Source organism: Schistocerca piceifrons, chromosome 1 (genome assembly GCF_021461385.2).
Source record: "Schistocerca piceifrons isolate TAMUIC-IGC-003096 chromosome 1, iqSchPice1.1, whole genome shotgun sequence".
NCBI lineage: Eukaryota > Metazoa > Arthropoda > Insecta > Orthoptera > Acrididae > Schistocerca > Schistocerca piceifrons.
The window spans coordinates 1,020,524,722-1,020,549,846 of NC_060138.1; the positions used below are offsets into that span (position 1 = coordinate 1,020,524,722).

The window sequence follows — 25,125 nt, forward strand, 5'->3', positions numbered from 1 at the left end:
TGCATCGATGATTTCGGCCGTAAATAGAAATATTAAAAAAGGTAGGAAGATTTTTCTGTTTAGCAAAAGTGACAAAAAGCAGATTACTCAGTACCTGATGGCTCAACACAAAAGTTTTGTCTCAAGTACAAATAGTGTTGAGGATCAGTGGACAAAGTTCAAAACCATCGCCCAACATGCGTTAGATGAGTATGTACCAAGCAAGATCGTAAGAGATGGAAAAGAGCCACTGTGGTACAACAACTGAGTTAGAAAACTGCTGCGGAAGCAAAGGGAACTTCACAGCAAACATAAACATAGCTAAAGCCTTGCAGAGAAACAAAAATTACGCGAAGCGAAATGTAGTGTGAGGAGGGCTATGCGAGAGGCGTTCAATGAATTCGAAAGTAAAGTTCTATGTACTGACTTGCCAGAAAATCCTAAGAAATTTTGGTCTTATGTCAAAGTGGTAGGTGGATAAAAACAAAATGTCCAGACACTCTGTGACCAAAATGGTACTGAAACAGAGGATGACAGACTAAAGGCCAAAATACTAAATGTCTTTTTCCAAAGCTGTTTCACAGAGGAAGACTGCACTGTAGTTCCTTCTCTACCTGATTGTTGCACAGATGACAAAATGGTAGATATCGAAAAAGACGACAGAGGGATAGATACAATTAAAATCGCTCAAAAGAGGAAAGGCCGCTGGACCTGATGGGATACCAGGTCGATTTTACACAGAGTACGTGAAGGAACTTGCCCCCCCTTCTTGCAGCGGTGTACCGTAGGTCTCTAGAAGAGCGTAGCATTCCCAAGGATTGGAAAAGGGCACAGGTCATCCCCATTTTCAAGAAGGGACGTAGAACAGATGTGCAAAACTATAGATCTATATCTCTAACGTCGATCAGTTGTAGAATTTTGGAACACGTATTATGTTCGACTATAATGACTTTTCTGGAGACTAGAAATCTACTCTGTATGAATCAGCATGGGTTTCGAAAAAGACGGTCGTGTGAAACCCAGCTCACACTATTCGTCCACGAGACTCAAGAGGGCTATAGACACTGGTTCACAGGTAGATGCTGTGTTTCTTGACTTGCGTAAGGTGTTCGATACAGTTCCCCACAGTCGTTTAATGAACAAAGTAAGAGCATATGGACTATCAGACCAATTGTGTGATTGGATTGAAGAGTTCCTAGGTAACAGAACGCAGCATGTCATTCTCAATGGAGAGAAGTCTTCCGAAGTAAGAGTGATTTCAGGTGTGCCGCAGGGGAGTGTCATAGGACCGTTGCTATTCACAATATACATAAATGACCTTGTGGATGACATCGGAAGTTCACTGAGGCTTTTTGGAGATAATGCTGTGGTGTATCGAGAGGTTGTAACAATGGAAAGTTGTACTGAAATGCAGGAGGATCTGCAGCGAATTGACACATGGTGCAGGGAATGGCAATTGAATCTCAATGTAGACAAGTGTAATGTGCTGCGAATACATAGAAAGATAGATCCCTTATCATTTAGCTACAAAATAGCAGGTCAGCAACTGGAAGCAGTTAATACCATAAATTATCTGGGAGTACGCATTAGGAGTGATTTAAAATGGAATGATCATATAAAGTTGATCGTCGGTAAAGCAGATGCCAGACTGAGATTCATTGGAAGAATCCTAAGGAAATGCAATCCGAAAACAAAGGAAGTAGGTTACAGTGCGCTTGTTCGCCCACAGCTTGAATACTGCTTAGCAGTGTGGGATCCGTACCAGATGGGGTTGATAGAAGAGATAGAGAAGATCCAACGGAAAGCAGCGCGCTTCGCTACAGGATCATTTAGTAATCGCGAAAGCGTTACGGAGATGATAGATAAACTCCAGTGGAAGACTCTGCAGGAGAGACGCTCAGTAGCTTGGTACGGGCTTTTGTTAAAGTTTCGAGAACATACCTTCACCGAAGAGTCAAGAAGTATATTGCTCCCTCCTATGTATATCTCGCGAAGAGACCATGAGGATAAAATCAGAGAGATTAGAGCCCACACAGAAGCATACCGGCAATCCTTCTTTCCACGAACAATACGAGACTGGAATAGAAGAGAGAACCAATAGAGGTACTCAAGGTACCCTCCGCCACACACCGTCAGGTGGCTTGCGGAGTATGGCTGTAGATGTAGATGTATTCTGCCGTCCACCGAACCTACACAATATACTCATCCATCCTTACACAACCCCTTTCCCAATCCCTTACCTCGTGGCTCATACCCCTATAATAGACCTAGATGCAAGATCTGCCCCATACATCCTCCTACCACCACCTATTCCAGTCTGGTCACTGACATTACCTATGCCAACAAAGGCAGGGCTACCTGTGAAACCAGTCATGTGATTTAAAAGCTAAGCTGCAACCTCTGTGCTGCATTCTATGTAGGCATGACAACCAACAAGCATGAACAGCCACCGACAAACTGTGGCCAAGAAACAAGTGGACCACTGTGTTGCTTTACATGCTGCCAAACATGGTATCCCTCATCTTAATGACTGCTTCACAGCCTGTACCATATGGATCCTTCCCACCAACACTAGCTTTTCTGAATTGCGCAGGTGGGAACTTTCCCTGCAATACATCCTACATTCCCGTAACCCTCCTGGCGTCAACCTTCATTAGTCACTGTCCTCACCCATCCATCCCTCTCCCTGTTCCCATTCCAGCCCTACACAGCCGTCACTCCACCGCCACACCCAGTCTTTTATTTTCTCTCCTTTCTGCTACTTGCCCCCTCCACCCTCCGCACCTTCTCGCCTGCCCCCGTCTCAACTACAACACTTGACTGTCCGTCACTCCCACCATATTATCCCTCCCCCTCCCCACCTCCTCCTTACCCCCACCCAGTCGCCACTCCCATCATGCACTGGTGCTGCTGTTCACAGTGTGGTCTCAGCTCTCTGAGACTGCAGATGTGTGTGCAAGTTGCGTTTATGTGAATGTGTGTGTGTGTGTGCGCGTGTGTGTGAATCTTTTTTATTGTGCCTATTGCGACTCAGCATCTCCACTATATGGTGAGTAGCAACTTTCCTTCTCTGGTAATTTATTACATACTACCTGACTTCAGTATAAATTCAGTGCAGTAATGCAATCACTGTAAATGGATCATTCCATGTCAGTTCAACGCACCTCTCAACCTGACCCTCTCAATTTTTTTTTTCAAATTTGGTGCATTCAATGACCCAGATAAGATATGGAAAAATGCCAATTTGCAAATGTGTATTACAACTGTGAAGAAAGTTACAGGTCTGGAAAGTTTGGAATTTGTGCTAAATTTACATGTGTATCTCACAACATAACTGATGTAATTCTGGTTCTAATTCAGTTACAGCAATTAAAATGGTACCACTGGAAAGCTAACGAATAGATCTTTACATTGATATGCCACATGGCAGGTTTCTAAGAATTTTCATGCTAAAGGTCATTGACCTTGAATATCTCAAACACCTCATCTTCAATTTTTTTGAAAAAAAAAATAATAATAATAATTGCTCCAGTATGTTACTATAAATATGGTAAATATCAGGACAGCACACCAAAGGCATCAGGCACAAGAAATTATTTTGTCAACTTAAGTACACCATCAACATGCAGTAAGCAGCTATGTATCCAGTTTTTTCTATAACACCAGCCAATAGCAGTTACTTTTATTCAGACAAGTTCTTTCATATTTCTCCCTAAGAACAGCCAATCAGAGAGATTTTTATTTCAGTCAATCAACATTATCAGCCTGTTTTAGTGAACAGGCAATCAGGTAGACTGTTATTTCAACCAGTCATCATTAGTCCACTGATCTCTATATATTATGCAAATTTTGTTTCATATGTTTTATGGCTGTGGCTTGTTTAACAAAGTGCAGTGTAAATGTCTCATAAAGTAATATTTAGTAAAAAATGGATTTCAAGTCAAAATTGTATTGCTGCAATCCGTTTAGGAAAGAAGGCCATGCAAGAGTGCAGAAGAATTTAAGGAATGTTCAGGAGTGGATGATATACATATATCCTAATGTATTGTACGGTGGAAAAATTTGCAGTAAATGTAGAAAAAACAATACAGCAAAACCCAACAATCACTGCAGGTGTTGCCTCAGTTGTTCCAGGTACTTCCGGAGAAGATTTAAGTGAAGATGAAGTAGCATCAGATCTGGCTTCAGTATTTAGGTGAATCTCCTGTGAAGAAAACAAGCCTTCTGAGTGAGAAAAAGTATCGAAAGCAAAACTGGAAAAAGAAGAGAGTGTAAATAGAGAAAGTGAAATTATCACATAGCTGAAAGATAAGTTTCACAATTCAGACCGTATGTGTGACAAAACACAAATTGTAACTGCACTTCCAAAGAGTTGGAGTATAAGGAAAACTATGAAAGAATTTTCTGCTTCAGATTACATGGTACAGAGAGCAAAACAGTAGCAGAACATGGTATATTAGTGACACCAAATCCAAAGCCAGGTAAGACATTATGTGAGAAAACTGTTCATGAGAAGACTTCGCGTCTGTGAAAGAAAATTGTAATTACAATACATAAACAAAAGCAGCTAGTGTTGCACAACCTTAAGGAACTGTGTGCATATTTCAAAGATAAATACCTATATATAGATATTGGGTTCTCCAAATTTTGTGAGTTGTGGCCAAAGCACAGCGTTCTTGCCAATGCCAGTGTTTGTGTGTGTGTCCTGCACCAGAATTTCAAGTTAATGATTGAAGGTTGTAAACTTAAAGCACTAACACAGAGTGAAGAATACACATTACCATCGTACAAGCACTGTGTAGCATTTGTTACATGTAATTCTGCACTACCAGCATGTTTCTTAGGTTCATGTCCCTATTGTCTAGGTGTGACAAGACTAACTGATTATCTGTATGGTAAGAACTGCATTGACGAAATTGCATGTTAGTGTTGGTTAGCTACAGGCAGAGTAGTTCTAGAGGGCTATAACGAAGTCAACAGATGATTTCATTGAGGTGTGTGCACTGAGGTTACAACAACACTCATTTATCTCCCAGCAGCAGTCACATTTCTGTAAAATCACTAAAGAAGGTCTTAAGTCTCTTGTTCTTTGTGACTTTGCAGAAAATTACTACTTCACCATTCAGGATGAGGTACAAGGATTCCACTGGAATAATTCACAGGCTACATTTCACCCATTTGCAGCTTACTACAGAGACTCAGGCACTAATGAAATACAACATGTATCATATGTGGAAATATCTGACTGCCTTCGGCATGATACAGTGTGTGTTTATTCTTTCCAGACAAATTTCATCAATTGCTTAAAATGTCAGTTTTCAAATACAAAGCACGAAAGAACTTTATGAATCTGTCTTACCATTAAGAAGATTTTGATGTTACAGCAGAATGGCATTTTTCTGCTACAGTGCTTGGTAAAGAACATTGTGATGGGATAGCAGGGACTGTAAAGACATTAGCAAGGCTTCCCAGCCTCAAGTGACCTTACAAAAATAGTATCTTGACATCATGACAATTGTCTGAGTGGTGCAAGGAAAATATTCCTTCATGTGTCTTCCATTATACATCAGTTTCCAATCATGATGAAGATATAGCCAAACTGAAAATATTTCAAAATTGCAAGGACGATTCCAGGTACCCATAAGTTTCACTGTGCAATACCTGCTAACAACGGTTTAGTAAAGACTAAGACATATTCTGCATATTCAGCTTCTTTAGTGAGTAGAGTAGAGTCAGTGATTGCTATGGTGAATGAAATGCTGTTAACAAATATACATGGATTTGTTGCCTGTCTGTATGGCAGTCATTGGGTGGGTTGCATATGTCTTACGAACATGTGAAGAACCAGGTGAAGTAAAGGTCAACTTCTTGCATCCACATGGACCATCTCAGTCATTTGTTTCCTGCCAAACCAGACACTTGCATCATCAGAAAATGTGACATTATGACAAGAGTGGATACAGTGACACCAACTGGAAGGACATACAATCTCCCTGCATCAGATCTGGCAAACATTAACAATTTAGTTGGAGAATTGTGAGTAGTACTTATCATACAGACAGTAGGTCTCCCCTGATGAGTGGTTCTGGGTGACTTTCCCAAAATATACCTCTTTTCCTAGACCTTTCCAGTCCTTTGCCTTCACCCTTCTTCCTTCCCCTTCAACCATTCTGCCTGAAGAAGGGGCCACTGGCTCCGAAAGTTTGCCAACCACAACAATATTTTATGTATGTGTTCTGCCACCGCTTGGTGAGTAGATTGTTTATCCATCCAATTGAATAAATGCTGTAAATAAGTGTTGTAAAATAATATATGATGATTCATGGCTACAATAGCCCAAAAATCATCATATGTACATTAGTATACTGAACATTTACATGTGTCGTAACAAGTTTGTTGCTACCTTTTAAATGAAGATGTACCTTTCATATATGATGTGTACCAAGAATGGAAAGATGTTTGGCAGAATTTTGCTTCAGCGTATTCTCGCCACATTACTGATCATACTAAATATGTGAATGGATTTGGTATTCACAGGAAATTGTGGATAACCGTGCATGAAGCCCATACATGGCAGGGAGAGTTTGGGAATCTGTATGAATGGGAGTTCAAGGACACTCCAATGTGTGACTGTAGGGTTGCTGTGCAAACTGCTCAAAACCTAACTGTAGAGTTTTTATTATCAAAATTTCTTGGGGAACCCAGCAAACTGCCTTTGGTGACACTAACATGTGTGGGCTGGTTAAGACCTGTATCTTCAGTTATAAAATTTTTGTATGTTTGCTTATAGTGCGAATTTTTCAATACGTTTAACAATTTATTTATGATGTCCTTAAACAAGAATTTAATGTGGCCATGTAAGCCATACTACTACTACTAATAAAAAATAAAATGAAAATATTATGACCTTTTAAAATATTCCACATTCATAACAAAAAATTGTCAAAACGATGGCATTAGTAAGCACAGTGAGTTAAATAAGCCAGGGCAAATAGAGAAGCAAAGTGGCGTACATTAATTAATCTGCGCCGTGTACTCTCACGACGCTCCAATGACTATCTCTTGAAAATGTTTGTGGCTGAAACCGGTCGTTGTGATTGAAAAAGTGGAACTGGTGCTGTCAGTTGGTTCCAGGTAATTAATTAATCGTAGTCAAGTTAGAAGGTCCTCAGTTGACGACCAACAAAAACAGCAATACAAAAAGCTGTCTGAAATCCGAGGAAATTTCAAGATTGTAACTCTACAACAAAGAATAAAATCTATGAAGGGCTATTCATTGTTACTCACTAAAATCTGTTCAGCTTCTTTCAGTTGTCTCTGCAAGTTCTGAATGTACTGATCTTGTCTTTCCACTTCTGCTTTCAGGGCTTCCATTCTTTGATTAATTTTTGCTTGTTCTGCTGCCAATTTGAGCGTCTCTTTGAGCTGCTTGTCCTTTGCCAACAACAATTCCGTAATTTGTGCATGTTCTGAATTTGACAGCTTCTGGTGTTTCTGGACTATTGTATTTTCGATTAGCTCCCTTGAAATGAACAAATTATGAGGTCTACTACACAAAATTATCTTGATTAAAAAATTAACAATCTGATCGTTATTAACGGCAGTTCTCGATAATAATTTATACACTACTGTGTTACATACTTTGCTATGATTTCTATGTCATCGATTAAAGCAAGTAAACTTTCCCCTGTGCTAATATTACAGGCAGTCATGACTGCTAACGTTTTTATGCCACTCTAACATCAACACCCACAACCTCATAACACCGCACTACCATCACAACATCAACAACACTGCAATTTGCACAATGCGTCTGTCGTCTTTCAAGATGCACTTTCTGCGCGTCCTACGCAGATGAAGATCTTTGGCGTAGCAAGCTGGTGGTGGGGAGATTGACGCCAACACCTACCAAATTGCCACTCGACGACTCGAGTATGAGCAGTTGAGTTCGAAGTACACGTGAGAAGTTACAATTGGAAAGTATACTGACGTGTAGTGGCAACGCAGAGCGAATATGGTGAGGTTTTTTTTTGTGTTGGTTGCACAACTGTGAAATGCTTTCTGAGCGGCAACAGTACTTATGCGTTTTGCTGCGGCAGTTGTTTGCGAAATTTTGTATTTGGAACGAATATCAGATAAACTGAAAGTTGAGATGCCGCTTGTATAAACGTTTCAGTAAACCTTGCCCCTCATTCATTTCTGTGTGTGGTGTTGATGGCATGATGTGGCAGAAATTCGATGTTCGCTGTCCATCTGTCAACAGGAGGAGTTGGACGCATCCATTTGTCCTTTGCTGAATGGGCGAACAGCAGCTGATACTACGTTTTTTCTAAAGGGGGGTGGAGTGGTATGGTATGGTATGGTATGGTATGGTATGGTAATAGGAACACCGTCACGTCCAGTTTATTTTTTAAGCCACGGTTTTGGCGATGTAATATGCCATCATCAGTCCCTAAACAACCAAATTACCAGCAATATTACCAACGAGAGTTATATAAAAAAAAGGCACAAACTGTATATGCAAGAGAGTATATTTGTCATTAAATAGTAGTATCTGAGTAAGTGTGAAAACAAGGGTACCACATACCGATATTCCACAAACTGTTTCTTATGTAATGTGTTGGATAACAATATGAAAGTCTCTGAATGTGGATAAGCCGATAACGGAGTAGTTAAAATGTCCGTGACCACATAACAGATTTATGCAGGCAAGTTTACCTAAAAGAGTGTGCACTAATCAAACCTAATAATTAGAACAGTGTACTGTGCACAGTGTTACACGAAGTAAGGTCTCAAAATTACGTGCATTCCCAGCCACGAAGAAACGTTTCACACAGATACCCCTGTTTTGTGGTTTGGGGCCCGATGACTGCGTGTTATATCGCCGGAGTCGGTAGCCTATAAAATAAATTGGAGATGATCTTACAGAGCGCGGTGTTGTTCATATTTTTTAAGATAGGAATTTGTGCGGTTGAACGAAGCAGCCTTTGTGATAGCATAGCACCCAACAAAACCATAAACATGACAGTAGAAAGCGGCACGTGTACAGCTCACGAAAAATTCAATTTTAAGAAGTTCGTATTACCCTTCTAAAAAACTGTTTGGGAGCAGTAGGATTGCAGATTTGTTTGCAGACCTAGCTAGCTCTCGCCACAAATTAGGTTTCACAAGAGTCCATAAACCTTTTTCCCCATTTTTTTGTCGTTTTATGCCTTGTTGCAAATAAAATGTTTCATTTGTTTGTAATGACGAAGAATTTGATAAAATTGACCTTTTAGTGCCACCCTATAGCAATCCTATTGATTTTGAGGTTAGATATGTGTGCATCAGTTTTGCGGTATGTGCATCACCGCAGTTTATTATGAACCTTCTTCAGCAGCAGTGTTCATTGATGTCATCTTACATGTTATGAACTCGGTGGAAAAGAGTGTGATCCTAGATAGATTGTGTACCTTGATGATAAACGTTTAAAAGCAATAAAGTCTGCAGTGTGTCAACAACACTCTTTCACTTGAAGTTCTGCATTTTCAACTGAAATAAGACATTTAGAACAAAATATTAATCGTAACTGAAATTACGTTCCTACATAGCCTTACAGTAGTTAACATTATATTCCTAGCAACAGAGGATTGACAGTTTAAAAACTTTTAGTTGGCTTGGTGAAACCGTTGACTACTCCATATTATTATTGCACAGCAGAAAAATATTGTTGTGCAGGCTTAAACTTTAACCAAAGTTCCACCAGGGAGCTTTGAACAGAGTAGGTTAGCACTGGGCTAGAGTGCCAGTCGTTTGTCAACAAGGCTTACCACCAATGCAACAGACCTCAGAATGGGGTAGACAGTAATACAAGCACTGCTGTGCTACTTAACAAGGTACTGTGAGAAAACACTGTAACTTTGCCTCCCAAATGCTGCTACAAAATCGATCATAGGCAAAAACAATCGAGCTCAGCAACCTGGGATCATTACTGAAATTACCACAGCACTGCAAGGAGCACTGATGGGTCTGATAATTAAAGACAACAGCACTCGTACATCCAGAGCCACTACGTCATAGGTCCACAGGTCAACCCATTAAATAGACAGACTTACAGAGCTCAAGAACGCATTCAGTTGTGCTGCCGTTCTGTCCATGTCTCTAGAACCACAGGGAGAAAGACAGTCTATTGAGTTTAAGTGAAACAACATAATACTGATCGATGATGGCCAGCTTGCTACATGCTTGCTGACTTCAGCATCAAGAGGCAGCAACATGATAATTTCCGCAGCTGTGGTCTGCTGTTGCAGCCTTCTGGGTCATCGCAGGTGAGAAGATTGGTAAGTGGCCAGCCCTCCTCCACTACTGAGTCATCATGGATGCTCTGCAAGCAGCCATATTTGTACCAGTGAAATGAGGTGCATCCGCGCAGCCTCCTGGCTGACTTGCGAGCATCTGCTGCAGTCTTGGTCAATCAGTGGTAGGTGACTAGTGCCTAACATTCACGAGAACTGGAATCCTGGATGACAGTTGGCAATATATGCCTGAGGGCACAACAGGCTCTCATTGAGAGCACCTAGGTGGTAGCTGCACTGGGTCGTCACAGCATGTCTGGGTGGGCAGCCCCTTCCTCACTCCGCTACTGTCACTAGCACAGCATGCAGCTATGGCACTAATCTGTGGCAGTGCTGGCACAACTTGCTCATAAGGCATCCTCACTCCTTCATGGCCCATGTCCTCACTGCCAACTTCGGCTCTGAAATCAGTTATAACTTTGTAAACTCAGCTCGGCCAATGAATGGTTTTACATCACTTTATCATGGATGCCATATGGTATGCACTGGACCACTTACCCTCAATGTTCTCTCGACGTCCTGATCAGAAGACAATGGCAGCACTCAAGCTGCAACATTGGTGTCAGAATTGTCTGCACCTCAAGACTACAGTGGCAGTGAATGTAAATCTACAGCTCTGTTTAGCATACCAGCACAATTTGTTGTGGTTACTCACAGTTTGTTGTGATGAGTAACTTTTTTGTCATTGAAGGTATGTGGAGTGTTTTTGTTTTGGGCCATGTCAATTTACAGAGACAGCAGTAGCACCTTTAAGGTGTCATTTGTTAAAGCACAAGAGCCTGCGGATTTGTGACTGTTTGAAGGAAATGTTAGGGAAAATGAAGAATTGGATAGAATACATTGCTTTGTGTGTAGAACTGTAGTGTGTGCAAGTTATATTAATCTGGAATTTATGGCTCCTGTAAGCCTGGTTAAGTTCAGCATGGGCATGATTAGGCTGCCAAAGGGCCTACTGGTTGCCACATTAGAAGTATGAGATGAGGAACATATTGGTAGATCATTTGATGGCCAGAGCAGCAAACCAACCATCAGTCCTGCAGTTTTAAAAGTAAAAGTGGATCACTGGAAGGCAGTGATTAGCAGGTAATGAAAGTTTTATTACTGCCGTTTGTGGGTTTATTTCAAATGTAGGGTCCTTTACCAGTAACATCAGTACCCAACACCACATACCTACAGGTAACAGTGTGCCATTTCGTAGGAAGCCATACCACATAGCCAGGCACCTTCAATCTGTAATAGAGGAATTTATAGGTCAGCAGCTGGCATACAAGGTATTATTGAGTACGTTGACAGCCTATGGCGCCTAGATGTTTTCATTGTGCCAAAAGGTCAACAGATGTTATCAGAAAGTACAGATTCTGTAGCAATTACGGCTACCTAAATGCAAAGACCGTGACGGTTGCATATGTGGTTCCTAATAATACAGAAACATTAGATAACCTAGGAGGATACCTACCAGTACATTACAACAATGGATTTCAGAAGTGGTTACCACCAGCTGGAGGTAGTCTTTGAGGATAGAACCAAGATTACTGTCATGGTCCCATGAGGACATTATCAGTGTAAACAGATACCATTTGGATAAGGTTATAAGTGAGTTGAAGCTGAAAACTGTCATAGTATATATGCATGATATCATATTCTCAAAGGATTTACCAGAGCATGTGAATCGCACAAAAGAGTATTCAACGGGCTGTGATCTCCACAACTGATGCTTAGTATAGATGAGTCCCTTTTTGTGCAGATGCATGTAAATTATCTGAAGCATGTGATTAGCAGGAAAAATGTTGAAACCAATACTTGCCTAACAGAGGCAATCCGAAACTTTACATCACCACGAAGAACAAAACTACAGCCATTCATGGGTTAGTGCAATTATTATTGCAAATTCGTAAAGGATTTTGCAGAGATTGTAGAAGCCCTTGAATCTTTAACATAATGCAGCGCGTCAGCAACCTTATATGTATAGAAAATAAACAATTTTTTCAGCCTTCAGTTGCAAGGTAATTTTTACTCGTTTACCTAGGTTTCGGTTCCAGTAATGGAATCTTCTTCAGAACAAAAAAATAAATTATTTTGAGAGCCAAACACTGGCCAGTCACAGTTTAAAAATATGTGTTGAGGCAGTTGAATGAAATGGAGCACAGCTATTCCATTCTGGAAAAGGTGGTGTTGGTGATAATACGTGGGATAGTGTACTTTCGATGCTTCTTGTGTGGATGGAAATTGTCACAAACTACGCTTCATTAAAATTGTTGTTGGAACTAAAAGACATGTCTAGTAGGTTAACAAGATGGGCGCTCAAAATGCAGCAAGTTTTATTTTCAGGTAGAATACAAACAGGACAAGAAGCACACAAATGCAGGTACGCAAAGTAGGAAAGTTGCAGTTATAAACATTTTAGGAAAATGTTCAACACACCTGCAGAGAGCACAAGTGGCCAACAAAGACTGTCAGGCATTTAGGTCAAACCACAGTTTACGATGCAAGTGAGCTTGCTCTGCAGAACGATGAAATGCGAACCATGCATAGTTGTTCCAACAATGTTCGAGGAAGTTCAAAGTGCTCAGCAGGTGGATGACCATGTGTTGACAGGTTGTGGAGGACGCCAGACAGACAGTGTAATGGAAAGATTCTGGCAGCAAACAAGGAAATGTGATGTCAAGCAATACATAAGACTGTATGTCTTGTGCACAAAGAGCTGATCTTAGTCTTCAAAAAACCCCATTGCAAATGCTACCGGAAGTATTTAAGCATTTTTTGATGACTGAACTTGATGTTTAAGGACATTGTAATAAGACACCTGCTGGAAATAAATATGAAATGACATTCATAGCTAATTTTTCAAGGCTCTTAACAATGGTGGCAATTCCTGATCAGCAAGCTAGTACAATAGGGAACAGCTGGATCTAAAATTTTGACTACCTAATACCGTAGTTACAGATCAGGACACATATTTTGGGGATTAGAGAAGTGTCCCATTCCACCCGTCTTTGACCCATGACATCATCAGTATGATGGAAATGGCCATTCTAAGCGTCTCCGATCTGGTGCCATCGATGTCACTACATACACACGTCAACAAACCCAAAAATACACATAGATAAGACATTAACATCTCCCTCCAAAAACAGTCAAATTAACGGGACAACTGCAGGAAATTGGGGTTTTAGGGTGGGGACATGCTAAATATAACAGTAAAAACACACACACACACACACACACACACACACACACACACACACACACCAAGATCCGAAAACAAACAAAATGGGGAAAAAAATTACAACATTCTGTTACACCAACAAAATATACAGGAATCGGACACTTCCCTTGACCTATATAGCTCAACCACAACTGTTGATACCACAAAAACAACACCTTCATGTATGAAAATTGTAATTGGGCATTCTCTTGGCCTCTATAGGTCAACCACAGCTGACACTACCAAAACACCAACACCTACAACTGAAACTACGAAAATGAACATTTCCCTTGACCTACATAGGGCAGCCATAGTTGACAGTACCAAATCACCAACACCTTCAACTAGAAAAAATAAAATCAAAACCGCAACACCTCAAAAACCCAAAAATCAAACATTCCAACATGAATTAAAACGCAATGAATACATCATAAATACGCACACACAGTCTCCCCCCCCCCCCTCCCCTCCTCCCCCCCCCCCCCACCACCACCACCAGAGGGCATGATTAAACACAACAAGACAACATCTACAAACACAACCAACTCATAAACCCCGCAACATAATGAAGGCACACACAACAACACATGGGTCAAAGCAGACAGGCGGAATCTGACACTTCCATTGACCCAAATTATTTTGTATCAGACTTGATGAAACAGGTCTGACATTACTTCATATCTGGATATTATGAACAAGCTTGTTCTATCCACAGACTAATTGAGCATGGAGCACTTACATAATATCATTTCTAAATTGTTGAGCTATTATGTGAACAACAGTCATACAGACTGGGATATACATTTGCAATACATAGTTTGCATATTTAGCTCTTTAAGTTCATATCTGTACATCTGTACAGGTATCTCCCCTTGCAGGGGGGGGGGGGGGGGTGTTACAGTAGAAAAATGCTGTCACCTTTTGATGTCATGGTTCCGTAGTTAGGACTGGACAATTAACTAATTAAGAAATTTGCTAAAAGAATATGGGAAGTATGGCAGAAAGAAAAGAAAGTCTATACTAAAGCTTTGGAGTGACAGAAACAGTCAACACAGCATGCAAAATTATTGCAGTATCGAATGGATCAGTAGATATTGGTCACAAACCCCAGCATACCGAAGGGAAAGATGACAATATTTTTGATTAAGTGTCAGAATCATTATCAAGTCATAGAGATGACTTCTCCAGTAAACATTTATTTTATTTTTAATTTATTTATTTATTCATTCAGTGATCATCTCACAATGATGTAGGAATTATCAAGGTAATACAATGCCAGTCAATGGGCCAAAATAAAACAGTGTACGTAACATGCTTTGAGAATAGGACAGTTGGTCAGCCATGGCCTTGATTAAAGCATCCTGACATTTGAAACTTCCTGGCAGATTAAAACTGTGTGCCCGACCGAGACTCGAACTCGGGACCTTTGCCTTTCGCGGGCAAGTGCTCTACCAACTGAGCTACCGAAGCACGACTCACGCCCGGTACTCACAGCTTTACTTCTGCCAGTACCTCGTCTCCTACCTTCCAAACTTTACAGAAGCTCTCCTGCGAACCTTGCAGAACTAGCACTCCTGAAAGAAAGGATAATGCGGAGACATGGCTTAGCCACAGCCTGGGGGATGTTTCCAGAATGAGATATTCACTCTGCAGCGGAGTGTGCGCTGATATGAAACTTCCTGGCAGATTAAAACTGTGTGCCCGACCGAGACTCGAACTCGGGACCTTTGCCTTTCGTGGGCAAGTGCTCTACCAACTGAGCTACCGAAGCACGACTCACGCCCGGTACTCACAGCTTTACTTCTGCCAGTACCTCGTCTCCTACCTTCCAAACTACAGAAGCTCTCCTGCGAACCTTGCAGAACTAGCACTCCTGAAAGAAAGGATATTGCGGAGACATGGCTTAGCCACAGTCTGGGGCATGTTTCTCATTCTGGAAACATCCCCCAGGCTGTGGCTAAGCCATGTCTCCGCAATATCCTTTCTTTCAGGAGTGCTAGTTCTGCAAGGTTCGCAGGAGAGCTTCTGTAAAGTTTGGAAGGTAGGAGACGAGGTACTGGCAGAAGTAAAGCTGTGAGTACCGGGCGTGAGTCGTGCTTCGGTAGCTCAGTTGGTAGAGCACTTGCCCGCGAAAGGCAAAGGTCCCGAGTTCGAGTCTCGGTCGGGCACACAGTTTTAATCTGCCAGGAAGTTTCATATCAGCGCACACTCCGCTGCAGAGTGAATATCTCATTCTGGCATCCTGACATTTGCCTTAGAATCCAGGAAAACCTCCGAAAACTGAAATCGGGTTGGCTGGACGGGAGATCTCCATCCTCCCAACAGCTGCCCTACCTCATTCAGTAGTTCTCTAATGAATACATTCACACACAAATTGCTCTGTGTAACTTGCCATATAAAACAGTTTCCTCCTTCACTGGCGCCACACACTGAGGGCACCCGGTGATGACTCCTGACTGTTTCTAGTCACTTACTATGTAAAACATAAATGCAGTTTCCAACTAAAATGTCTATTTCCCATGTGAGTAGAGTTAAAACCTTTAGTTAAATGGTGGATTCATTGGCACAAGTCAAGAGGACAGAGTCAGGGTGCACAAAAGTGACTAGAGAGGTTCGGAAGCGTATACCAGTACACAAGCAGGATATGCGTAGCATACCCTATGTATTGTCATGTGACAAATTTTAGCATTTAAGTTTAGCCGTGTTATGTCTAAAAGTTGTTTTATTCTTGTCAAATGTATTCAAAGTTGTGTTGTAGGTTGTTATAGGTCTGTAATTGCCACATATTATTTCTTTTCTTTTTCATTATTATTATTGTTATTATTACTATTACTATTATTACTATTGCTTAGGTGTTCTTGAAGAAGGGAGGAGATGATGGATGTTGCTTTTCGTAGGTGGTGAATCACTAGGAGCAACCTGATGGGTTGTGGTAATCCTAATGTTGCTTCACAATATGAATGCAGGAGTGATGCTTGCAGTTAACATTCTACCATTGGAGGCAGAGGTGTTATTTTCTTGACAATCATGTGTGTTGCTGTCGAGTCACTAATGGGCATTGATATGTGGGAGATAGGGAATGATGTCTATAGATCGCAGGAAGTGTTCATACAGCTGCATGAGGAAGTGCAGGATAACAAACTTCAAAAATAGAAAACATGGTCCAAGTATGCTGTAGTCTGTTTATTATTTGTGCAATTAGCCAGTTTCAAATGTTAGTCACTTTCAAGCACATATTTTAAGCTTCATGCAAAGTGAAGTGTAAAGCTTAAAAAATGTGCTTGAAAGTGACCCTCAGCTGAAATTGGCTAATTGCACAGATAACAAAACAGGTTACAGCTTACTTGGACTATGTTTTCATTCTAAAATACAGCTAGGCTGTGGACTCCCTACAAAAACAAAATTTTAATAAAATCCTCACTGAGGCGCAGGGTGAATACGAGGAATTGAGGTTGTCATATTGCAAACTAAGAGTCTGACACAAATCACTCACATTGTACCACAGAAGGTAGTTCATAGGATGAGAGGGTGGTTGGACGCAGGAAAGAAAATATTAAAAACTTATTTGGAACAGCAGACAAGGAAGATATCCAGGAGCTGAATAACATGTTTGGGCAGGTTCAAACTTTGACAGGCACTACCAAAGCTATAGTAGGGTGTCATACAATTCAGTTGTTGAACTTAGAGTGAGATGTTACAAACAACACCAAGATGGTACATGGCGTTAGCCCAATACACCCAGATACAGTGAAAAACAGTAAACAGTGATTTGGGAGAAATACAAAAACAATTGAGTTCGCTGAACAGCAAATTAGCAGCAGTCAGACTCTTACAAGCATTAGCAGATTGTCTCAATGATGCAAGAATTGAAGTGAGGTCACTACAGCAAGCAGTCTACCATGCAGTAAACAAACAGTTGAGTTTGGTATTACTGAAGCCATAACAATTCTTGACAGGGTTGCAACTAGCAGAGAAAGAATTCCTTGCAGAACTATGACAAATTGCAAAAGTATTGGAGGAAAACTTAGCAATGTTTTACCACACATCGCACGTGGATGTAAATACAGACCAAGCAAAGTTAGCTCAGCTACCAGAGATCCGAATGTACATGCAGTATCGATGTGACATGGTTCACCCATATCCAAAAAGATGGACAGTGATGGGGAAATAGGTTCTAGTAAAGATATGAGAGGTGTTCCGTATTTCTGAGCACGGAGAAGCTCGTGCTTTTATGTCACTAAGGAACCTCCGAGAACGTTTGAAGGAGGACATCACCATTTTTTGAGCCAGAGAAGTGTAGACTGATGCACAGACATGCAAGATGCAACTGTTTCTGAAGAGAACAAAGACAGCGGAATGTCAGACAGAAATATTGGCACCAAGGCCAAATTTTCAAAAGATAGGAGAACATTGGATATACTCAGTTTTTGCACTAGAAACTATAATTAGGGACTACTATAAGGAAAGGAAACCTCAGGACATTGTATAATTAGAGTTACGTGATAATAGTGTTTTGATGAAAGGCACAACTTGCAGGAAAAAGTTCTTGCTCCCAGTTACACTCCCACAGGTAAGATTGTACTCCAGTTCATTCCCTCTGCATTGTATTGGCCAGAGAAACTGTTTGAGGCTCTGCCAACACAAAATCTAACTTACCTAACGACACCCTGAATCCTGATCTCGTAAATTTCTTGGACACACTGATAGCATCTTTTGGGCAATTGTTGCAACATATTCAGCAATATCACAAGAACCAACTCTGAGATGTGGTAACCATAAGTGTTATGACCACTAGTTATGCCATGTGATTGCAGTTTACATACTCTAATTTTGTCTTGGGCATAGAAGTATAATCCTCCAGATTTACGGACCTATCAGATAACTGTCAAGTGGTTAACTATCATAAACTGAGCAACTTAGAAAAATAGAACTGTAAATTAATTTAACTTGTAAGGAATGGAAATAAGCATGATGGAACATAACTGAAAAAAGGAGACTCAAACTTTAGAATGATAATGTGTAGTAAGGAGGCGATCCATGTAAGTCAGCTTCAGAGAGCAACAAACTTTTGCATCATGTACAATTATGTAAGTAGATCTAAGAAATAGTGTAGAGGACAAACAGAGATAAAATTCAGGATGATTTTTTGAAGTAGGGGAGTAGTGTTCCACAGCAGAATAATTGTACTGAGTAGGCTTAAAATTTAGTTTGTAAAGTTCCATCTGGTGAGCCAAAAGCAGAATATAGTTTACTGCTGGGGTGATGTCAGTCACTATGTCAACAAGACACACCACCAATGCAGCAGACCTTCGAACAGGGAAGACAGAAATGCAAGCACTGCTGTGCTGCTGAAAAAGGCACTGTGAGGTAACAATATGTGACTGCACCACTCGAGCACCACTACAAAATCAAACGTAGGCGGAACAAACCAAGCTCAGTGACCCAGAATTATCACAGCAAGGCCAAGGACCCTGATGGTTCTGGAAAGTGGTGACAAATGTGCTCATACAGCCAGAGCTGCTATGTTATAGGTGTACCTCTTAAATAGATGGGCTTACAGAGCTCAAGAATGCATTCTGTCGTGCTGCCATTCTGTCCGTGTCACCATAACCAGAGAGAAAGACCGTCCATTTTAAGTGAAACCACAACACGCTGGTCAACGGTGGCTAGCTGACTTAATGAGAGGCAGCCAACCTGATGCGTGCCACAGCTGTGTTCTCCTTCTGCTTCTTTTCCTTCTGCTGCTGCTGCAGCCGCCACCGCCACCTATTACAGGGTCATCGTGGATGAGGAGACTTGTGAGCGGCCAACCCTCCTCCAGTACTCGGTCATCATGGATAATCCGCAACGTGCCATCTTTGCATAGGCCAGACAAAGTGTGTCCAAGCAGCATCCTGGCTGAATTGTGAGCATCAGCTGCAGTCTTGGTTAATCCATGGTGGATGACCAGAGCTTAGCCTTCATGACAACCAGAGTAATTGGATCATAGTTGGCTGTCCCCATGTGAGTGTATGATGGGCTCTCTTCCAGAGCATGGGAGAAGTAGCCTCACTGAGTCATCACAATACATTCGGGTGGGCAGCAGCGCAGTTGCTTATGCCCACCCCGCCAACTGCATCTCTGGTGAAGTTATACCTGTATAAACTCTACTCAACCAGTAAATGTTATTACAGCTATTGCTGTATCACTAAAGTCCCCGGGCATGCACTGGACCACTCGGTCTCATTGTTTGCTTGATTTCCTGATCACATCACAACCCCAACTCTCGAACTGCAATATTGGCATCAGGGAGTGGTCTTCTGATAACTGGATGCCACAACATTTACCACTTTGTTATATATGTATGCTAGAGGCAGAAGTTACCAGGTAGCCTTTCTATTACATTCAGTACTTTGCTTAAGAAACGGCATAACAGAATATCCTAATACATTATGGAGAGCTGTGTCTGTGACAGCACAATATACAATGGCTCACTTTTATTCATTACTCACTAAAAGTCACAATGTAGGATACAAATTATAATTTCATAAGTGTAGAAGGCTTCAAATGATGGTAGCTGTTTGGCTTTACATAATGAGAGCAATCAGACAGATCCTGAAACTGATCATTCTTGTTTCAGATTGTTTTACGTGAATTTCCAGTGAAATGATGGACTGATAAGCAAGATGTTTACAAGAATAGTACGCATAAAAAAGGAACAGAAAATTGAGGACTTGTTAGATGGAGTTAAGTTTGGCTTTTGGGAAGGTAAGATGCCGAAGAAGCAGTTCTAACTTCTTGCTAGATAATTGAATCAAGAGTTAAGGAAAACCAAGACACCATCATAAGATTTGTTGACTAAGAAAAATTGTGTGATAACGTGAAATAGTGCAAGATGTTCAAAATAACCTAAGACAGAATATTGAGAATGAAAGATAAAGAACTACATGCTCATATTAAAAAGGATGTAAGAAAGGGATGTAGTCTTGGGGCCCCTACTGTCAGATTTGTGTGTTGAGGAAACAGTGGTAGAAAGATTATAAAGGTTCAATACTGAGATTAAAATTCAGAGTGAAAGTGTATCAGTGATAAGATTCACTGAAATTGAAGTAGTCTTGCAGACTTTTGTTGAATGGAATGAGTAGTCTAACAAGTACAGATTGTGAATGGAGATAAAACCCAAGAAAGATAAAAGTAATGAAGAGTAGCAGAAATGAGATTAGTGAAAAACTTGACTGGTGATCAAAAAGTGGGGCAAGATAAGGAATTCTGCTACCTTGGAAGCAAAATAACTTAAGACAGAGGAAGCAAGGATGGCGTATAAAACAGGTTAGCCCTGGCAAAGTGGGCATTACTGACCAAAATAATTCTGCTAGTATCATACATTTTATTTTTGAGGAAGAAATACCAGAGAATGCACCCTTGGAGCACAGCTTTGTATGGAAGTGAATGATGGAATGTGGGGAAAATTGGAGAAGAAGAGAATCAAAGTGTTTGAGATGTGGTGCTACAGAAGGATGTTGAAAAATAGGACGACTGAAAAGATGAGGTGTGAGGTTGATCTCTGCAGAATCAGCTAAAATAGGAAAATGTGGAAATCGTTGACAGGAAGAAGAGAGAGGATGATGGGGTGTTTGTTAAGATATTAGGGAATGACTTCTATAATAATAGAGGGAAACATTCCACGCGGGAAAAATATATCTAAAAACAAAGATGATGTGACTTACCAAACAAAAGCGCTGGCACGTCGATAGACACACCAACAAACACAAATATACACACAAAATTCTAGCTTTCGCAACCAATGGTTGCTTCATCAGGAAAGAGGGAAGGAGAGGAAAAGACGAAAGGATGTGGGTTTTAAAGGAGAGGGTAAGGAGTCATTCCAATCCCGGGAGCGGAAAGACTTGCCTTAGGGGGCAAAAAGGACGGGTATACACTCGCGCACACACACACATATCCATCCACACATATACAGACACAAGCAGACATATTAAAAGGCAAAGAGTTTGTGCAGAGGTGTCAGTCGAGGCGGAAGTGCAGAGGCAAAGATGTTGTTGAATGACAGGTGAGGTATGAGTGGCGGCAACTTGAAATTAGCGGAGATTGAGGTCTGGTGGATAACTGGAAGAGAGGATATATTGAAGAGCAAGTTCCCATCTCCGGAGTTCGGATAGGTTGGTGTTAGTGGGAAGTATCCAGATAACCCGGATGGTGTAACACTGTGCCAAGATCTGCTGGCCGTGCACCAAGGCATGTTTAGCCACAGGGTGATCCTCATTACCAACAAACACTGTCTGCCTGTGTCCATTCATGCGAATGGACAGTTTGTTGCTGGTCATTCCCACATAGAATGCGTCACAGTGTTGGCAGGTCAGTTGGTAAATCATGTGGGTGCTTTCACACGTGGCTCTGCCTTTGATCGTGTACACCTTCCGGGTTACAGGACTGGAGTAGGTGGTGGTGGGAGGGTGCATGGGACAGGTTTTACACCGGGGGCGTTTACAAGGGCAGGAGCCAGAGGGTAGGGAAGAAGGTTTGGGGATTTCATAGGGATGAACTAACAGGTTACGAAGGTTAGGTGGACGGCAGAAAGACACTCTTGGTGGAGTGGGGAGGATTTCATGAAGGATGGATCTCATTTCGGGGCAGGATTTGAGGAATTCGTATCCCTGCTGGAGAGCCACATTCAGAGTCTGGTCCAGTCCCAGAAAGTATCCTGTCACAAATGGGGCACTTTTGTGGTTCTTCTGTGGGAGTTTCTGGGCTTGAGAGGATGAGGAAGTGGCTCTGGTTATTTGCTTCTGTACCAGGTTGGGAGGGTAGTTGCGGGATGCGAAAGCTGTTGTCAGGTTGTTGGTGTAATGGTTCAGGGATTCCGGACTGGAGCAGATTCGTTTGCCACGAAGACCTAGGCTGTAGGGAAGGGACCGTTTGATGTGGAATGGGTGGCAGCTGTCATAATGGAGGTACTGTTGCTTGTTGGTGGGTTTGATGTGGACGGATGTGTGAAGCTGGCCATTGGACAGGTGGAGGTCAACGTCAAGGAAAGTGGCATGGGATTTGGAGTAGGACCAGGTGAATCTGATGGAACCAAAGGAGTTGAGGTTGGAGAGGAAATTCTGGAGTTCTTCTTCACTGTGAGTCCAGATCATGAAGATGTCATCAATAAATCTGTACCAAACTTTGGGTTGGCAGGCCTGGGTAACCAAGAAGGCTTCCTCTAAGCGACCCATGAATAGGTTGGCGTACGAGGGGGCCATCCTGGTACCCAAAGCCGTTCCCTTTAATTGTTGGTATGTCTGGCCTTCAAAAGTGTAGTAGTTGTGGGCCAGGATGAAGCTGGCTAAGGTAATGAGGAAAGAGGTTTTAGGTAGGGTGGCAGGTGATCGGCGTGAAAGGAAGTACTCCATCGCAGCGAGGCCCTGGATGTGCGGAATATTTGTGTATAAGGAAGTGGCATCAATGGTTACAAGGATGGTTTCCGGGGGTAACAGACTGGGTAAGGATTCCAAGCGTTCGAGAAAGTGTCTTTGATGAAGGATGGGAGACTGCATGTAATGGGTTGAAGGTGTTGATCTACGTAGGCAGAGATACGTTCTGTGGGGGCTTGGTAACCAGCTACAATGGGGCGGCCGGGATGATTGGGTTTGTGAATTTAGGAAGAAGGTAGAAGGTAGGGGTGCGGGGTGTCGGTGGGGTCAGGAGGTTGATGGAGTCAGGTGATCGGTTTTGTAGGGGGCCTAAGGTTCTGAGGATTCCTTGAAGCTCCGCCTGGACATCAGGAATGGGATTACTTTGGTAAACTTTGTATGTGGTGTTGTCTGAAAGCTGACGCATTCCCTCAGCCACATACTCCCGACGATCAAGTACCACGGTCGTGGAACCCTTGTCCGCCGGAAGAATGATGATGGATCGGTCAGCCTTCAGATCACGGATAGCTTGGGCTTCAGCGGTGGTGATGTTGGGAGTAGGATTAAGGTTTTTTAAGGAGGATTGAGAAGCAAGGCTGGAAGTCAGAAATTCCTAGAAGGTTTGGAGAGGGTGATTTTGAGGAAGAGGAGGTGGGTCCCGCTGTGACGGAGGACGGAACTGTTCCAGGCAGGGTTCAATATGGATAGTGTCTTGGGTAGTTGGATCATTAGGAGTAGGATTAGGATCATTTTTCTTCGTGGCAAAGTGATATTTCCAGCAGAGAGTACGAGTGAAGGACAGTAAATCTTTGACAAGGGCTGTTTGGTTGAATCTGGGAGTGGGGCTGAAGGTGAGGCCTTTGGATAGGACAGAGGTTTCGGATTGGGAGAGAGGTTTGGAGGAAAGGTTAACTACTGAATTGAGGTGTTGTGGTTCCAGATTGTGTTGATTGGAATTTTGAGGTTTTGGAGGGAGTGGAGCTGGAAGTGGGAGATTGAATAGATGGGAGAGACTGGGTTTTTGTGCAATGAGAGGAGGTTGAGGTTTGCTGGAAAGGTTGTGAAGGGTGAGTGAGTTGCCTTTCCGGAGGTGGGAAACCAGGAGATTGGATAATTATTTGAGGTGGAGGGTGGCATGCTGTTCTAATTTGCTGTTGGCCTGTAGGAGGATGCTTTGAACAGCCGGTGTGGATATGGGAGAGGAAAGATTGAGGACTTTTATTAAGGATAGGAGTTGATGGGTGTGTTCATTGACTGAGTTGATCTGTAGGTGAAGGATTAGATGGGTGAGGGCAATGGATTGTTTAGTTTGGAACTGGTGTAGGGACTGATGGAAAGAAGGGTTGCAGCCAGAGATGGGAACTTTAAGTGTGAGGCCTTTGGGGGTAATGCCAAATGTCAGACAAGTCTGAGAAAATAGAATATGGGAGCGTAATCTGGCTAGGGCGAAGGCATGTTTGTGGAGGGAATGTAAATAAAACTTAATGGGGTCGTTGTGGGGGTGTTGTGAGGGTGACATGGTATTAGAAGGTGGAAAGTGTAACATGAGGCTTAAATGAAAACGAAAATAAAAATAATAAAAATGAAAATAAAAATAAAAATATATGGGGAGAGATAAAGGTGAACTGGAAAGTAACTGGAGATCTGGTGTGAAAAAAGGCGATAGGTGTTGGTTACAGCTGGGCTATGTTGGACTTGGGTTGGTAGACAACGATGTGCACAAAGGTTAGGTGGTTGTGTTGCTGCCAAAACACGTTAAAGGACAGAGAAATTCGGGAAAATTTCGAAAAAACTGCTTGTAAATGTATTAAAAGGAGTGGTATTGTGGTGGCAGATTATGAAAATGAGGCTAACAATTGTCTGACGAAGAAATAATGACGTCAAAACCTGTGGGAAGCGGCTAAAAATTATCAGTGATGTGGGAAGAACGGAAATGGAAATAAAGCAAAAGTTATTAGAACTAGCCGAAATGGTTGTTTAATAGGTGAAAGGAACTGTTTGTGAACTAGAAACGGTGGATTTTATAGCAGCGGTAGTGATGAAAACGGAAAAAAAAATTTTTTTTTGGTTATGTTTTGGAAGTGGGTTACGTATTATTGAGTATATATAGGCGGGATAAAATTGTATAGTAGATTACGTCCATCCACATCAAACCCACTAACAAGCAACAGTACCTCCATTATGACAGCTGCCACCCATTCCACATCAAACGGTC

General features: G+C 41.8%; 2 protein-coding genes across 4 annotated transcripts in view; one reads left to right on the forward strand and one right to left on the reverse strand.

Annotated features, from left to right (window-relative positions):
• Positions 1-7,838, reverse strand: part of LOC124715975 (mediator of RNA polymerase II transcription subunit 4) — a 76,324-nt gene extending 68,486 nt beyond the window's left edge. Inside the window, exons 1-2 of the mRNA XM_047243138.1 lie at positions 7,621-7,838; positions 7,267-7,501 (exon numbers count right to left, since the gene is read on the reverse strand). Of these exons, the coding sequence (XP_047099094.1) occupies positions 7,267-7,501; positions 7,621-7,691 (306 nt within the window). The 5' untranslated portion in view covers positions 7,692-7,838. The remainder of the gene's footprint in view (positions 1-7,266; positions 7,502-7,620) is intronic.
• Positions 7,839-7,846: 8 nt separating this feature from the next.
• The window catches only part of LOC124715604 (3-hydroxyisobutyryl-CoA hydrolase, mitochondrial), a 38,895-nt gene continuing 21,616 nt past the window's right edge, over positions 7,847-25,125 (forward strand). The window contains exons 1-2 of one of the 3 annotated variants that reach the window (XM_047243111.1): positions 7,862-7,996; positions 20,138-20,265. In XM_047243111.1, the coding sequence (XP_047099067.1) occupies positions 20,239-20,265 (27 nt within the window). In that variant the 5' untranslated portion in view covers positions 7,862-7,996; positions 20,138-20,238. Of the gene's footprint in view, positions 7,997-8,623; positions 8,688-20,137; positions 20,266-25,125 lie in introns of those variants that run through there. The other 2 variants (XM_047243128.1, XM_047243119.1) reach the window with 2 other exon arrangements.